At 44.9% G+C, this 17598-nt stretch overlaps 1 protein-coding gene and 1 long non-coding RNA gene across 2 annotated transcripts in view; one reads left to right on the forward strand and one right to left on the reverse strand.

Moving 5' to 3' along the window:
* The window catches only part of LOC310738005, a 347605-nt gene that overhangs the window by 39938 nt on the left and 290069 nt on the right, over positions 1–17598 (reverse strand). The gene's annotated exons all lie outside the window — the stretch shown is intronic.
* The window catches only part of ino80 (INO80 complex ATPase subunit), a 42395-nt gene that overhangs the window by 15136 nt on the left and 9661 nt on the right, over positions 1–17598 (forward strand). The window contains exons 14-27 of the mRNA XM_083562587.1: positions 409–504; positions 792–851; positions 951–1093; positions 2475–2559; positions 2694–2811; positions 3194–3279; positions 3385–3552; positions 3642–3775; positions 4435–4502; positions 4816–4906; positions 5166–5379; positions 7603–7743; positions 11155–11380; positions 15945–16072. Of these exons, the coding sequence (XP_083418713.1) occupies positions 409–504; positions 792–851; positions 951–1093; positions 2475–2559; positions 2694–2811; positions 3194–3279; positions 3385–3552; positions 3642–3775; positions 4435–4502; positions 4816–4906; positions 5166–5379; positions 7603–7743; positions 11155–11380; positions 15945–16072 (1758 nt within the window). The remainder of the gene's footprint in view (positions 1–408; positions 505–791; positions 852–950; positions 1094–2474; positions 2560–2693; positions 2812–3193; positions 3280–3384; positions 3553–3641; positions 3776–4434; positions 4503–4815; positions 4907–5165; positions 5380–7602; positions 7744–11154; positions 11381–15944; positions 16073–17598) is intronic.

Genomic DNA, 17598 nt, shown 5'->3' on the forward strand with positions numbered 1-17598 from the left:
TAATTTAAAACAAAAATATTATTTATAAGGAAATTATGATGCATTTACTGGACTGGAAATAAAAAAAGTCATAAGCCCCACCCCTTTTTTAAATATCCTGCATACTTTAATTAGGTAATTAATATGTGATATAAATGTACAGTGTAGAATCTAATAATAATGTGTTGTGGTTGTATAAACGAGTGATGGAGGAGAAGAGGGTTGACAAATACACATCCTCCTGGATGAATCATAGGACCAAAGTTTAGGGTCAGTAGGAATTCTCCAGCTGTTCCTTTCGTCCCTGCGGCTTTTTCAGTCCAGAGAGGAAGTGCAGTCCGATGTGACAGATGTGGGTGCAAAGGAAACTTCCTGTTTTTATCTCTCTCTTTTTCTCTCTGCACTGTGTGTGTGTGTGTGTGTGTATAGAGAGACAACATCTGGGGTCCCTTCTTGATCATCTCTCCAGCCTCCACACTCAACAACTGGCACCAGGAGTTCACCCGCTTCGTGCCCAAATTCAAGGTGAGCGCCGCAGCTGCACAGGAAGTCGCACGGGGGGGGGGAAACTCTTTAAATAACCTCACTGTGCTTTTCCGCTCTCTGTCAACCCACTGAACCGGCTCTGTTTACACATCCGAGAACAATCAAACAAGGTTGAAGAAGCCTATTTTTACCTCGTTAACGCTGCGAACGAAAAACGCGACTCGTCCGGACGTACGATCGCGATCTCTTGCAGTACCGGTTGTTTTCTGCAGGGGGCAGCACTGTATTGATAATGACACTGTGATGGGTTTGTGTTTCTCGCGCAGGTTCTGCCCTACTGGGGGAACCCTCACGACCGTAAAGTCATCAGGAAGTTTTGGAGCCAGGTGAGTTACATGCTGCTGTAATTCAGACACAATTACAGCCTTTTCTTTTGTTAGTGGTCGATGTTGTAGCTGAAGATGATGTTCCCTCCTTGTGTGTAGAAAACGCTGTACACGCAGAACGCACCCTTCCATGTCGTGATTACCAGTTACCAGCTAGTGGTGCAGGACGTCAAGTATTTTCAGCGGGTCAAGTGGCAGTACATGGTCCTGGATGAAGCGCAGGCTCTGAAGAGCAGCACCAGGTAAACCACCCAGGGGGCGGGGCCAAGCCGTGATATTACAAAACTGTAATATTAGATTCCAATAATATATAAATACAATCATATTACTATCATAATATGATAAACTAATCAAAAAATGAGATATATATATATATATATAAATTATATAAAATACAAAAATAATAAATAATAAAAGGCTTCAGTAAATGAATAAATAAATTAATAGAATAAATATTATTATTATTATTTATTATTATAATATATTATTATTAGAAACATTTATTACAATTGTATAATTTAATTAGAACAATATGATCACATACTACAGGACAGTTTTTTTTTTTTTGTTGTTTTTTTATAATAATTTCTTAAAAATTAAATTTTAAAAGTCAAAAGTATTGGGACACCCTCCTTTTCCACCCGTATGTGCTTCACTTAAACTATGAAACCAAATTTATTTATTTACGTTTAAACACTATGACCTTCAAAACAGTCCCCTTGCACAGCAAAACAGCGCCCCCCAGTGGTCTTCCGGAGGTAATTTTTTCAAAGCGTTTCGAGCACCTTCTGCTTTTCGTGTCGGATCTCCGCAAGCGTGTGTTAAAAAGCAGAGCCGGATCTTATCTTGGGGAAGAGGGCGAAGTCTGCAGGAGTCCAATCTGGCAAGTAGGGTGGGATCACGCGGCTCGTTCTCCGACGATCATCATGCGCAAGTTGCTGAATGGTTTTGACATTTTCCGGGGTTGAGATAGTTCCTGATCTCTCGTCGTTTTCCAGCGAAGTTCTTCCACTCCTGAAGCGCACGACTCGTTGCGTCATCTGATTTATGAAGGTCGGTGCGCCCTGTGACTCCGCATGCAGCCCAGTGCTGCCATCTGTTGGCTTGTTGCAAAACTTTTTTGTTCCCACCTCGTCTAAAGGAGCAGTGGAGCAGTGCGTAACAAGAGTTCGCTTTGCTGCGGTTTATAAGAATGGTGGTAGTGTGAGAGCTGCACAAAGGGAAGTTCTAAAATTTCCCATTTCCCCTCTTGTCATTTTGTTTTACAGCAAAATCGATCCACGTTTTTTGTTATGTTTTTTTCCCGTTTTGTTTCTCTCCTAAAAAAAATCGATGTAATTGCACCCTGATGGTCGTGGCGGCGTTTTTGTTCCTCAAAGCGAGCCTGAGGACGGGTTCGAATGTTGTCTTCACATGGCGTGGATTAGCGCCGTCTCGGTGTCCAAAAGGCTGCGTGTGAGATGCAGCACATGCACCAGCAGCTTCTGTTGTGGTGTTGAGAAAGATGAAGGACGGAGTTTTCTCAGAGGTGTTGGTTTTCTCTCGGAGTCGTGTTGACAGGTCTTGTTTCGGTTTCTCTGTGATGATGATGGTGGTGATGATGGTGATGGTTCTGCTCCACAGCGTGCGCTGGAAGATCCTGCTTCAGTTCCAGTGCCGAAACCGACTGCTGCTCACTGGGACCCCCATTCAGAACACCATGGCCGAGGTGAGACCGAGTGTGTGTGTGTGTGTGTGTGTGTGTGTGTGTGTGTGTGTGTGTGTGTGTGTGAGAGAGAGAAAGAAGGAGAGACAGATGGAATCAGGGGTTTTATTAATCTGACTCTGCATCCATCTCCTCAGTTGTGGGCTCTCCTGCACTTCATCATGCCGACGCTGTTCGACTCCCACGAGGAGTTCAACGAGTGGTTCTCCAAAGACATCGAGAGCCACGCCGAGAACAAATCCGCCATCGATGAGAGTGAGTTCTTATATCATATCTGATGGATTGATAGAAATCACCATATTGGTGTGATTAAAAGTATTGGGACACCCGACCAAATGTGCATCTTTTTGAACATCCCATTCCACATCGAGTCTCCATTTGCTGTCATAGGAACCTCAATTTTTTTCTGAGTAGATGTTCCACTAGATTTTTGGGGAGATTCATTCTGCCACAAGGGTGTTAGTAAAGTCAGGTACTGATGTAGGTGAAGTGAGGAGGTTCCTGGGGTGCAGCATTCATATTCATCCCGAAGGTGTTTATAGCCGGAGATCTTCATGGAGCTTCATTGACTTTTGATCATTTCGTGTGTGTGTGCGTGTGTGTGTGTGTGTGTGTGTGTGACGTTGTGGACCATCAGACCAGCTCTCCAGACTGCATATGATCTTGAAGCCCTTCATGCTGCGCCGGATAAAGAAGGATGTAGAGAACGAACTCTCGGATAAGGTGCGGTCTCACACACACACACACATACATACACACGCACACACACACACACACACACACACACACTCGCGTACGTTTGTAGCATAACCTTGCTGTCTTCTCCAGATCGAGATCCTGACGTCGTGCCATCTGACCAGCAGGCAGAGGCTTCTGTACCAGGCTCTGAAGAACAAGATCTCCATCGAGGACCTGCTGCAGTCGTCCATGGGCACAGCTCAGCAGTCTCACAGCACCACCAGCAGCCTCATGAACCTCGTCATGCAGTTCCGCAAGGTCTGCTCGCTCTCGTTTCACACTCTGACTTCAGATCGTACCTGGTGAACGTTAAACACGTGTGTTGTGTGTGGTGTTGTATTGTGTAGGTGTGTAATCACCCGGACCTGTTTGAGAGACAGGAGACACGTTCCCCGTTCCACATGTCCCTAAAACCCTACGTCATGTCCAAGTTCTTGTTTCGTCACGGCCTCCTTCATACCTGCAGCCCAGAAAGGAGCAGGTGAGTTTTATTTCTTTTTACATCTGACTCAGGTTAGTAACGTTTCTGAGACTCAAGATATTTAACCCCTGTGTTTCTAATCTGACGTGTGTCTTTGTTGTGTCTGATTGTCCCTCTCTCTCTCTCTCTCTCTCTCTCTCTCTCTCTCTCTCTCTCTCTCTCTCTCTCTCTCGCTCTCTATCTATCTATTCATTTATTTATGTATTATCTATTTACCTGTCTTTCTGTCTGTCTCTCTCTCTCTAGGTCGGTCTGTCTGTCTGTCTGTCTGTCTGTCTGTCTGTCTGTCTATTTATCTGTCTGTCTGTCTGTCTGTCTATCTATTAATTTATTTATGTATTATCTATATACCTGTCTGTCTCTCTGTCTGTCTCTAGGTCTGTCTGTCTGTCTGTCTGTCTGTCTGTCTGTCTGTCTGTCTGTCTGTCTGTCTGTCTGTCGATCTATCTATCTATCTATCTATCTATCTATCTATCTATCTATCTATCTATCTATCTATCTATCTATCTATCTATCTATCTATCTATCTATCTATCTATCTGATGTGTCTCTTTGATGTGGTGTGTCTCTCTGATGTATTTATCTGATGCGATGTGTCTCTCTGATGCGATGTGTCTCTGATGTGTCTCTCTGTTCTGATGTGTCTCTCTGCTTTACAGATTGCTGCAGGCTTTGTTTTCACCGTTCTCCCCTCACCACATCCACCAATCCCTATTTCACACCACAGGTGAGTCTCTCTCTCTCTCTCTCCTGCATATTGTCTGTCTGTCTGTCTGTCTGTCTGTCTGTCTGTCTGTCTGTCTGTCTGTCTGTCTGTCTGTCTGTCTGTCTGTCTGTCTATCTATCTATCTATCTATCTATCTATCTATCTATCTATCTATCTATCTCGCTCTCACTCGCTCTCTCTCTCTCTCTCTCTCTCTCTCTCTCTCTCTCTCTCTCTCTCTCTGACTGTTTCTCTGCCTTTCTTTCTCACATGCTGCGTGTCTCCTTTATTTTGATTGTGAACGTTCACACACTCTGTCTCTGCTGTTCTCCAGGTGATGAAGGCAGCTGCTTCTCGTTTCTGCGTTTTATTGACGTCTCTCCTGCGGAGATTTCCAACGCCATGCTGCAGGGAACTCTGGCCAGGTCTGACTCCTTTACACACGCTGGATCATTTAGTCCACTATCCACACACACACACACACACACACACACACACACACACACACACACACACACACCTATCTATCTATCTATCTATCTATCTATCTATCTATCTATCTATCTATCTATCTATCTATCTATCTATCTATCTATCTATCTATCTATCTATCTATCTATCTATCTATCTATCATCACTGTGCTCTCCTCCTGATGCACTTCTTTATCTTCTTTCTGTGTTTAGATGGCTTGCACTTTACCTCTCCTTTAAAGCTGCTCACCGGCTGCATCACCACCGGCTATGGCGTGAGGAGGATGAGGATGGTGATGGCTGTAGGAGGAAGGCAGAGGGGAGAAGTGGGGTCTCCAGATCGTGTTATCTGTCTAACAGAGATTTCATCCTGTGGCCGGACAGAACTACGTCGTTCCCTAATGCACGCAGCAGCACTGTTCTACAGGTGTGTGTGTGTGTGTGTGTGTGTGTGTGTGTGTGTGTGTGTGTGTGTGTGTGTGTGTGTGTGTGTGTGTGTAATAAATGAGTGACACATGGAGATCAGTAAGGTCATGAACAAATGTGTGCACTTGCTGTTTTACTCTGGAACTATTTTGTATACAAGTCGTGTCCGAATACTTTTGGTCATGTATATCTTGTGGAGAAAAAAACGAATGTCTGTTCATTATAGTTCTATCAATGCTGAGGTGAGCAACAATTCCATCTATGGACAAAAGTACCCTGTCTGTCTGTCTGTCTGTCTGTCTGTCTATCTATCTATCTATCTATCTATCTATCTATCTATCTATCTATCTATCTGTCTGTCTGTCTGTCTGTCTGTCTGTCTGTCTGTCTGTCTGTCTGTCTGTCTGTCTGTCTGTCTGTCTGTCTGTCTGTCTATCTATCTGTCTGTCTGTCTGTCTGTTTGTTTATCTATTTGTCTGTCTGTCTGTCTCTGTTTGTTTATCTATCTATCTATCTATCTATCTATCTATCTATCTATCTATCTATCTATCTATCTATCTATCTATCTATCTATCTATCTATCTATCTATCTATCTATCTATCTATCTATCTAGATCTTTTCAATTATTACACACTCAATGGCCAAAAGTATTGGGACACCACAGCCCACACTAGATGCTGCTCCTTTACAAAAAAAAAAAAAAACTCTGACAGAATATAACTAAGAACATAAATAAGGGAAAAAAAACAGAAAGAAAGAAAGAAAGAAAGAAAGAAAGAAAGAAAGAAAGAAAGAAAGAAAGAAAGAAAGAAAGAAAGAAAGAAAGAAAGAAAGAAAGAAGGGATATGGGCAAATCATACAGAACAAGCAGAACAAACTAATAAATCTGAAAGAAGCCATTCACACACACAGACACACACACGCGCGCACACACACACACACACACACACACACACACACACACACACACACACACACACACACACACACTATGCTGGAGAACGTGGAGACCATGTCATTTATTTCAGCAATGAAAGCAAAACTGCCCCATCTGTAATGACAGCCTCAGAGTGTGTGTGTGTGTGTGTGTGTGTGTGTGTGTGTGTGTGTGTGTGTGTGTGTGTGTGTGTGTGTGTGTTGATCTGGGGAACAGCTGAAGGCAGGAGAAGCTCTGCTCCCTCTCAGGTGCTGACAGAACGCTGTAATCCTACTCTGACGTATGTGGCGTCTCACAGCTCCACCAGAGCATAGAGGAGAACCTGACACCTGGTACACATTGGGAATGTCTGGACATGGAGAACCCTGATCCCAGATTCCCGGCATCTGGTTCCCCGCTCTTAGCTTTCCAAACCAAATTCGTGTTCCGAGAAAGCTGGAGATTAAGTTTTGGATTTAGAGTTTTGAGGTTAAATTAAAGCAGCAGTTCCAATTCTATTAGATTGTTCCTAATTAAAGGTGGGGTCAGAATTCTTATCAAATTATTTATTAAAACATGCTGCCTCTGGTGGGCCCTTGAGCAAGGACCTTAATTCACCCCCTGTGCTCCAGGGCTGCTGTATCATGGTTTACTGCTGATCCAGAAGCACTGAGCAGCTAAGGGTTAGGGGCCTTGCTCAAGGGCCCCAACAGTTGAGTTGCTAGGATTTAAACTCACAACCTTCTGATCAGAAGACTAACATCTGTACCACTTTGCTATGATCCTTCAGGAGATTATTTGTTTTCATCTCTGATTATAAAGCCACACGTATACTCTGAAAAAGTGTGAATTTTGACGATTGAGGCGCCTGGGCCTTCACCAACGCCTTTCGGGTCTTTTTCCAACCGCACTTGTAAAGATTTCCAGACTAGCCTCCATGCTTGTGGGTTGGGAACGCAGCCTGGACTACAGCTCTCCAAACACCCATCCCTCGTTCCTTCACACCTCCTCTTTCAGCCTTGATCACGGCTGCTATTTTGTGGGAAATGCTCCGAGCCTCTGCTCTTCTCTGTGCACTTTATGAGCCACTCGGTAATACGAGACTCATTATGACCCTTAATCCCAACCCGGTCTGGATGTTCCTCGACACCCTCCGAGGTTAAAACATGGACCTGAAAATATCTCAACACAGAAAGGTGTGTAGGAAAAGCTGCAGTGATGAGCAGGAACACCAGGGGGCGCTCTGTAGCCGTGTTTGCTGATCAGACGCCTCAGAATCATTAACATGTTGTTTTTTTTTGCCGTAGGATCTGGTTTTCACTTCTCTCCGGCCGTGGATCTTCACACACACAGATGTTGTGATACGCAGCAGATGCTCCAACACCTCCAGTCTCAGACCCTGCCAGCCCACCCAGCTACCCAAGTTCCTCCTTACGGCTACACCCAGGGTAATTACACACACACACACACACACACACACACACACACACACACACACACGGGATACAGGATACCAAAAACTCATTATGAATTTTAATAGTGACCCAAAATGTAAGAAAAGAAAAGCCATTAATGCTCCATTAAAGCGTAAAGTCTGGTTTAATTGAAATGGCAGATTAATATACATATTTTATAAGAAAATTAAGGGGCGGAGAAAATGCAAATGCTAACTTTTAAATTATAATAATTAGTTAGATGGGTTGGTTGTAGCTGGGGGCGGAGCCTAATTCTGGGCCCCAAATTGTAAATAGTTCATTTTATTTAGAAAAATAGTCCTAAAAAAATGGATAATTGGGGCCAATATTCTGGCCCAGAAAATGAAACGCTTTATATGAAATAACTGTATACAACTGTATCAATTCTTTTAACCAGATATATTTTAGGGACAGAATGTAAATATGAATGTAAATCGGCACGTAATATAAAGATATTAACTGAAATGGACAATATTTCTGGGCCAGAAAATGTATAAAAAGCAATAAATAAACAATCTCATGAGATCCATTGGTTCTAGTTGTGGGCGGGGCCTGTTTCTGGGCCGGAAATTATAAAAAGTAGCTATAAATAATCATTTAAGTTCATTTAGTTCTAGTTGTGGGCGGGGCCTGTTTCTGGGCCGGAAATTATAAAAAGTAGCTATAAATAATCATTTAAGTTCATTTAGTTCTAGTTGTGGGCGGGGCCTGTTTCTGGGCCGGAGATTGTAATTAAGTAATTAGTGATAATATTTAGTTTTATTTGGAGGCGTGGAAATAAACATTGTCCTGCTGGAATCCTGCATGTTTTTTTTTTTTAAAGTGTCTTTTTGCATTTTCGCACATTGACGATAATGTTGCCTGGGGGGCGGAGCCTATTCTTCAGCCAGAAAAGTCCAAAAACTTTTGAGGGGTTCGTGGAGTTGGAGTTTATTTCTGAGCCAGAAAACTGTTAAACGATGCTTTAAATGAAGACACTAGTAAGATGATTTGCGTTACAGTATTGCGTATCAGTTTTTTGTTGTTGTTTTGATCAAAGGATGCGACTCTTAAAGGTCTAGGAAGACTCCAGAATAACACAGACTGTGCCTTTAAAAGACGAGACACACAGTCTGATCTTGTGGAGATGTTGTGTAACCGGCGCTGGGTTCAGGGGGTTCAGACAAATCGTTCGTTCGCTGAAACTTTGTGTTGTACAAACTGAATCCAGCGGCGGCAGCAGCAGCAGCACGTATGGTGGCCCCCTGACAGCGGTCTCCTGCAGTACCACAAACAAACATCCAATTTAAAATAAAACCTCAAACGCTGCGGCGTGGCCCGAATTCAATCCCGCGTTTATTTATCCTCCACGAGCTACTGACAGATCTGCAGCTCGGGCCGAGCTCGACCTCCCCGTGACACGAGCCGCAAAAGAAGCCGTCGCAGAGAAGCTCGGTCTCGATTACATCAGAACAACACTGCAAATTGGGTTTTTATCTCGATTATTACGAGCGCAATAACGGAGCACGTCAGCGGGGTTTCGAATTTAGCTTTATCTACAACGTGCGTCTGAAAACCACTGGTGGGAATTTTCCATGCTTTCAGCTGTGAAAAACAAGTTCCAGGAAGCCGGTTTATTCCGGATCTCTTTCACGGATTCGGTTCACGGCGTTCTCATTACGTCGTTGGATACGACAAATAAAATTACAGAGGTTTACTTGTTCCGCCTCGTGTCTTTTACTGACCAGAACTTTTCTGGTTATTTTGACACCATGCTGTGGGTGTGGCCTGTCCTGTAGTTTACGTTACTAGCCTGCGTTAGCTACGTTACTAGCCTGCGTTAGCTTCTCTGGAAGATTAGCATGGAAATCTAAACGTACATCTCCGTAATCACCTGAAGCGGCGATGATTCCTGACGCGACAAAATTTTCTCTGTATTGACGGCTGACGAATGTTAAATTGACGTTACATATTGGCAACTGTTCCGTATTGGACGGAAAACTGTTAACCGAAGCTTCACAGGTGTATCAGGGGGCGGAGCCTGTATTTTTGCGCCAGAAGTCCGAAATAAAGCAGTTAGTGAGATCTATCAGTTCTGGTTAGAGATCAAAGCATTTTTTTTGGTTTGAAAGAGCTATTGGTTCTAGGTGGGGCGGAGCCTATTTATGGGCTGAAAATGAAAACATGTTTATAATTGCTAAAATAAAAAGATCTATTGGTTTTAGGTGAGGGGTGGAGCTTATTTACAGGCCTGAAATTGCTAACAGATGCTTTAAATTATTGGAATAGAAAGATCTGTTGGTTGTAGTGGGGGCGGAGCCTATTTATGGGCTGGAAATAGTAACCAGAAGCCTTAAAGCAAGTGTTTATTGCGATCGTTTACTCTGTATATTTGTATTATTTTTGATTGGTCGTCCTTTAACCTTTCTGCAGTTCACAGACATTTAAATTCCAGGCGTGAGTGCTGCGTCCCTTCGTCCCCGGGCCGTCCCCTCGTCTCTGCTGTATGTCAGTGGGACTCGGCGCGGCGTTGGCCCCCGGCCCGGGGCATATGGGCACTGTGGGAAAGTGATAAGATAGATTAGCGCCACTCACCCCCCCCCCCTCACTCTCGCCATATTCACACGGAGCTCTTGACCTCGTCGGCTTTTAAGGCCACATGTGCGTGTACGGCCTCTGATTGGTCAGATGTCCGCGCGGCAGCCCGAGACCCCGGGCCAAAACCCGAGCTGTTTTCAGCAGTGATAAGAATAAAAGGAAGATAATATCATCCGCTTGTCAGCGAGCCATAAAACTCTGGGGTAGAGCTGAAAGAACGAGAGAGCGAGGGATGTGGAGAAGAACAGGAGGAGAGGAATAAAATGGAAGGGGGGGGGGGGGGGGTTTCACTACAGGAAATGGTCATCTGTTTAGCAAAAGACCTGTTAGCCCTGTTAGCACCCCAGACCTCTGCTGTGCTTTCCTGTCAGCGCTGTGCGTGTGTGTGTGTGTGTGTGTGTGTGTGTGTGTGTGTGTGTGTGTGTGTGTGTGTGTGTTCACTATTGCATGCCACTTGTTCAAGCTTTTATTAAGTGTAATATTTCTTATACACTCACCCACTCATATCCCCACCCCCTTATATACTATAGATAGATAGATAGATAGATAGATAGATAGATAGATAGATAGATAGATAGATAGATAGATAGATAGATAGATAGATAGATAGATAGATAGATAGAGACAGACAGACAGACAGACAGACACAAACACTACAGACAGAATGTTCCTTTAATGCTTTAATGCAATACAGATACATTTGTACTCATCTCTCTCTCTCTCTCTCTCTCTCTCTCTCTCTCTCTCTCTCTCTCTCTCTCTCTCTCTCTCTCTCTCTCTCTCTATCTCTGTCTCTACGTTTTTAAGGTGACAGCCCTTCCAGTCGAGCGTTACTGTGCGGACCGCAGCGCTGAGTACGAGTGGAGGCGTGTCCGTGACGGCGGAAGTTTGACCACCAAGCGGTGCTTCCTGTTCGGGTCACCTGACCTGGCGCACACCTGGGCCTCGCGAGCTCAGTACTTCCACCCTGAGAGCCCGGGCGGGGTGATGTCCCTGCAGCCCAGACACGGCTGGTCTTTTATCAGGATACCGGGTGAGTCTCGTAGATGTGGCACATCAGCACCACGGCGCCCCCCATCGTCACCCTCTGATAACGCTACATCATTTCTCTGTATCCGTCTATTGTTCCTGCTGTACGAGCCGAGCAACTTTCTCACAGCTCCTTCGTTTGATTTGCAACGAAGCCCAGCGCCAGGAGAAGCACACTCACACATGAACTCTCACACACACACACACACACACACACACACACACACACACACACACACACACACACACGTTTGCAGCTTGTCTTGATTTTATTATTATTATCACAGTTTTTGTGGGGTAGGTCGGACAGGGATACGGTCTCTCTGTGCTATTGTGTGTGTGAGTCAGAGTCGGAGGAAACGCTCCAGAGGCTGCCAGAGAGACCCGTGGGAGAGTGGTGCAGGTCACGGTGGCCACCATCCTGGGCCGCCTCGGGGCCACGACCTTCGCCTGATCCGCTTCTCCGTCACTGTCAGCGTTTGGCTCGAACCACCAAACTTTATTCAAAGTTACACAGAGCGAGTTTTTTCAACATTTTTTTTTATTTCCCAGATTTGCGTTGTTTTTTTTTTTTTTGTTTTTTTTGCACATACACACACAGAGAGTCCTGTGAAGTAAGGAGGGGGGACAAAGCCAGGAAGTTCGACTCTCGGGCATTGTCTCAGTGTATTGTTAACCAGGCGCGAGTGTGTGTGTGTGAGTGAGCTCCAGCGCTCATTCACAGAGCCGAGCCGCTGCTGCTCTCGCTCCTTTTCCCATTTTCTCAGAGCCGTACTGTACCCTGGGAAGGAAATGACACAACAAAACACAGGGCTCATTCGAAAACCCCGACATCAACATCAATCTCGCCGCCATCGTAATCGCAGCCATCATAATACCCATCATCACCACCCTGTGAGGACAGAGCTCGGCTCAAACACGCCTTTAACGAGGCACTTTATAACTGCCAATATCTATATATCAGCTTAGCTGCACGAGTATTTCCGTTATTTACACACACACACACACACAAACACACACACACACACACACACACACACACACACACATATCTCGGGTGGGTTCGGAGTGTAAAGCTGTGCTGCTTTTTTTTTTTTTTTTTTATAAATATACATATATTTATGCACTTTTTTTTTTTTTGCCTTTATTTATTTATTTATTAATTTATATGTATTTTCTTGATTGCATACAAACGTAATTTAATTGTTCTCATTTTCTAGCTATTTACTGTGTGTGTGTGTGTGTGTGTGTGTGTGTGTGTGTGTGTGTGTGTGTGTGTGTGTGTGTGTGTGTGTGTGTATCTGTCTACTTGCGTCTGTCTGTCTGTGTGTGTGTGTGTGTGTGTGTGTGTGTGTGTGTGTGTTGTTCACCTGTCTGTCTGTCTCTCAGTCAGTCTGTGTTCCCATCTGTGTGCATGTCTTCATATTTCTGTCTGAACCAATCAGAACCCAGCTCTGTGTTCCACTGAGAGAAGAACAACACAGATGACGCTGTAGAAAACCTTCTTTCACAGAAACACCTTTTCATAATCTTTTTTCCTCTGAAGCCAAACTCACATATTTAGAAGTCGGTCCGATTGTGCATTGTTAATAAATCTCACCGTGTGTGTGTGTGTGTGTGTGTGTGTGTGTGTGTGTGTGTGTGTGTGTGTGTGTGTGTGTGGTAACGAACCCCCAGCAGGAGCAGGAGTGCCGGCGTCATGATTTTTTTAACGTAAGCACGGAAGGTCAGCGCAGGACACCCCACAAAAGACCACGTATTATAAACCGTCAACCAGCAGTCGTATTATAGGGCCAAAAGTTTGTTGACACCTAAGCATAAGATTGATGTGCTGCTTCTTGAACATCCCAATTCACATCCGTGATTTGCTCCTATAATGAGCTCCACTCTTTTGGGAAGATGTTTCACTAGATTTTGTGGAGATTTGTGTGAGATCGTTCTGTGAGATCTTCCACTCCACACCATGTAAAGCAGATCTTGCTGGAACAGGTTTGGGTCTCCTAGTTCAAATTGAAAATTTTATGCTCCAATTATGTGCCTTGAAGTTTGAACAAGAAGAACATATGGGTTGAATAATTGGTCTTAGTTTGCAGACAGCCTGTGGGAAACTGCGCTTTCCCTTCCTGTTCCTTCAAAGAATCCCCCTAGCAAAATGGGCGGAAATATTATCGGCTCTTTTTTCTTTTCTTTTTTTTCTGACTTTTTGATTTTTGGCGAGACATAATTGTTTCTCCAAAGTGCGAGTGGTGTTTTTTTTTTTCCCGCTACTGTGAGAAGAGTTTCTTCCTGTACTCTCACCTCACAGCTATCACAGCTGTAGTGTAATGTAAAGGTCGTGCACCGTGCTCCTTTGGACGTCCTCACTCCTTCCTGTCCTCTAGGTGGAGCTGTTTGGTCTCGTTTTTTTATTTTCTGTGAAACTCAGAGAGGGAATCTCGCGTGGAATACGTGACCGCTTAATCGAAGCTCGACCCCTGACCTTGGCCTCGTATCTGACCCTCGTCAGCTAGATAAATTCCACCAAAGCCCCAGCTGTGATCCGTTCTTGCTTTTTGACCTCCTGGGCCTGGTCATGTGACCTGAACGCACAATAAACAATGGCAGTGAATTTTATTGGGGGGAATTTTTATAAAATGCAATCACAAGATAATTACATTAAGTGAAACAGGAAGTGACCTCACATCAGGTCTTAGCAGCTCATTAGAATATTAGATCTGTTACAGGAAGTGACCTCACGACCCATATCTACAGCTCATTAGAATGTGTGAGGATGTGGCGTGGTGTTGAACAGGAAGTGACCTCACGTCATTAGAATATGTGAGGGATGTAGCGTGGTGTTAAACAGGAAGTGACTTCACGTCATTAGAATATGTGAGGATGTAGCGTGGTGTTGAACAGGAAGTGACTTCACGTCATTAGAATATGTGAGGATGTAGCGTGGTGTTGAACAGGAAGTGACCTCACGTCATTAGAATATGTGTGAGGATGTAGCGTGGTGTTGAACAGGAAGTGACCTCACGTCATTAGAATATGTGAGGATGTAGCGTGGTGTTAAACAGGAAGTGACCTCACGTCATTAGAATATGTGAGGATGTAGCGTGGTGTTGAACAGGAAGTGACCAAATCATTAGAATATGTGTGAGGATGTAGCGTGGTGTGGGGGGGAGTGGTGGCTCCAGCGGTTAAGGTGCTTGGTTGCCGATCGGAAGGTCTGGGGTTCAAGCCCCGGTATCGCCAAGCTGCCACTCTTGGGCCCTTGAGCAAGGCCCTTAACCCTCTATGCTCCGGGGGTCCCTTACGAGGGAAATATCGAGGTCCGTGACGTCGGAGTGACGTGGGGCCGCCTTCCCATGGGATCACCACCTGCAGGAGAGATCGTAATGGACGGTGCTGTGAGGATTGGGCAGCAGTCGAAGGCGGGGGCCTGCTTAGACTGCTGCCCCCGCGCCCCGAATTACGGATAAGCGGGAGAAAATGAATGAATGTAGCGTGGTGTTGAACAGAAAGTGACCTCACTTCATTAGAACATGTAAGAGGATGTAGCGTGGTGTTAAACAGGAAGTGACCTCACGTCATTAGAATATGTGAGAGGATGTAGCGTGGTGTTAAACAGGAAGTGACCTCACGTCATTAGAATATGTGAGAGGATGTAGCGTGGTGTTGAACAGGAAGTGACCTCACGTCATTAGAATATGTGAGAGGATGTAACGTGGTGTTGAACAGGAAGTGACCTCACGTCATTAGAATATGTGAGAGGATGTAGCGTGGTGTTGAACAGAAAGTGACCTCACATCATTAGAACATGTAAGAGGATGTAGCGTGGTGTTAAACAGGAAGTGACCTCACGTCATTAGAATATGTGAGAGGATGTAGCGTGGTGTTGAACAGGAAGTGACCTCACGTCATTAGAATATGTGAGAGGATGTAACGTGGTGTTGAACAGAAAGTGACCTCACGTCATTAGAATATGTGAGAGGATGTAACGTGGTGTTAAACAGGAAGTAACCTCACGTCATTAGAATATGTGAGATGTAGCGTGGTGTTAAACAGGAAGTGACCTCACGTCATTAGAATATGTGAGAGGATGTAACGTGGTGTTAAACAGGAAGTGACCTCACGTCATTAGAATGTGTGAGAGGATGAAGTGTGGTGTTACACAGGAAGTGACCTCACGTCATTAGAATATGTGAGAGGATGTAACGTGGTGTTAAACAGGAAGTGACCTCACGTCATTAGAATGTGTGAGAGGATGAAGTGTGGCGTTACACAGGAAGTGACCTCACGTCATTAGAATATGTGAGAGGATGTAGCGTGGTGTTGAACAGAAAGTGACCTCACGTCATTAGAATATGTGAGAGGATGTAACGTGGTGTTGAACAGGAAGTGACCTCACGTCATTAGAATATGTGAGAGGATGTAACGTGGGGTTAAACAGGAAGTGACCTCACGTCATTAGAATATGTAAGGATGTAGCGTGGTGTTGAACAGGAAGTGACCTCACGTCATTAGAATGTGTGAGAGGATGAAGTGTGGTGTTGAACAGGAAGTGACCTCACGCTTTGTTTCAGATAAGGAGAGTCTGATCACAGACAGTGGAAAACTCCACACTCTGGACCTGCTGCTGACTCAGCTAAAGTCTCAGAACCATCGCGTCCTTATCTACTCTCAGATGACCCGCATGATCGACCTGCTGGAGGTGAGAGCTCTCACACTCCTCCTTCCTTCATTCTCTCACTCCTTCATCTCTCCTCACTCCTTTATCTCTCCTCACTCCTTTATCTCTCCTCACTCCTTTATCTCCCCTTACTCCTTTATCTCCCCTTACTCCTTTATCTCTCCTCATTTCTTTATCTCTCCTCACTCCTTTATCTCCCCTTTACTCCTTTATCTCCCCCCACCTCCTTTATCCCCTCACCCCTTTATCCTCTCACCCCTTTATCCCCTCACTCCTTTATCCTCTTACCCCTTTATCCCCTCACTCCTTTATCCTCTTACCCCTTTATCCCCTCACCCCTTTATCCTCTCACCCCTTTATCCTCTCACCCCTTTATCCCCTCACTCCTTTATCCTCTTACCCCTTTATCCCCTCACTCCTTTATCCCCTCACTCCTTTATCCTCCCACTCCTTTATCTCCCCTTACTCCTTTATCCCCTCACTCCTTTATCTCTCCTCATTTCTTTATCTCTCCTCACTCCTTTATCTCCCCTTTACTCCTTTATCTCCCCCCACCTCCTTTTCCCCTCACTCCTTTATCCCCTCACCCCTTTATCCTCTCACCCCTTTATCCCCTCACTCCTTTATCCTCTTACCCCTTTATCCCCTCACTCCTTTATCCCCTCACTCCTTTATCCTCCCACTCCTTTATCTCCCCTTACTCCTTTATCCCCTCACTCCTTTATCCTCTCACTCCTTTATCCCCTCACTGCTTTATCCCCTCACTCCTTTATCTCCTCACCCCTTTATCCCCTCACTCCTTTATCTCCCCTCACTCCTTTATCCCCTCACCCCTTTATCCTCTCACCCCTTTATCCTCTTACTCCTTTATCCCCTCACTCCTTTATCCTCTTACCCCTTTATCCCCTCACTCCTTTATCTCCTCACCCCTTTTATCCTCTCACTCCTTTATCCCCTCACTGCTTTATCCCCTCACTTCTTCATCTCTCCTCACTCCTTTATCCCCTCACTCCTTTATCCCCTCACTTCTTTATCCTCCCACTCCTTTATCTCCCCTTACTCCTTTATCCCCTCACTCCTTTATCCTCTCACTCCTTTATCCCTTCACTCCTTTATCCCTTCACTCCTTTATCCCCTCACCCCTTTATCCCCTCACCCCTTTATCCCCTCACTCCTTTATCCCCTCGCTCCTTTATCCCCTCGCTCCTTTATCCCCTCACTCCTTTACCTCTTCTCACTCCTTTATCCTCTTACCCCTTTATCCCCTCACTCCTTTATCTCCTCACCCCTTTTATCCTCTCACTCCTTTATCCCCTCACTGCTTTATCCCCTCACTTCTTCATCTCTCCTCACTCCTTTATCCCCTCACTCCTTTATCCCCTCACTTCTTTATCCTCCCACTCCTTTATCTCCCCTTACTCCTTTATCCCCTCACTCCTTTATCTCCCCTCACCCCTTTATCCTCTCACCCCTTTATCCTCTCACCCCTTTATCCTCTCACCCCTTTATCTCCTCACCCCTTTATCCCCTCACTCCTTTATCTCTCC

This window comes from Silurus aristotelis, assembly GCF_946808225.1.
Source record: "Silurus aristotelis genome assembly, chromosome: 15".
NCBI lineage: Eukaryota > Metazoa > Chordata > Actinopteri > Siluriformes > Siluridae > Silurus > Silurus aristotelis.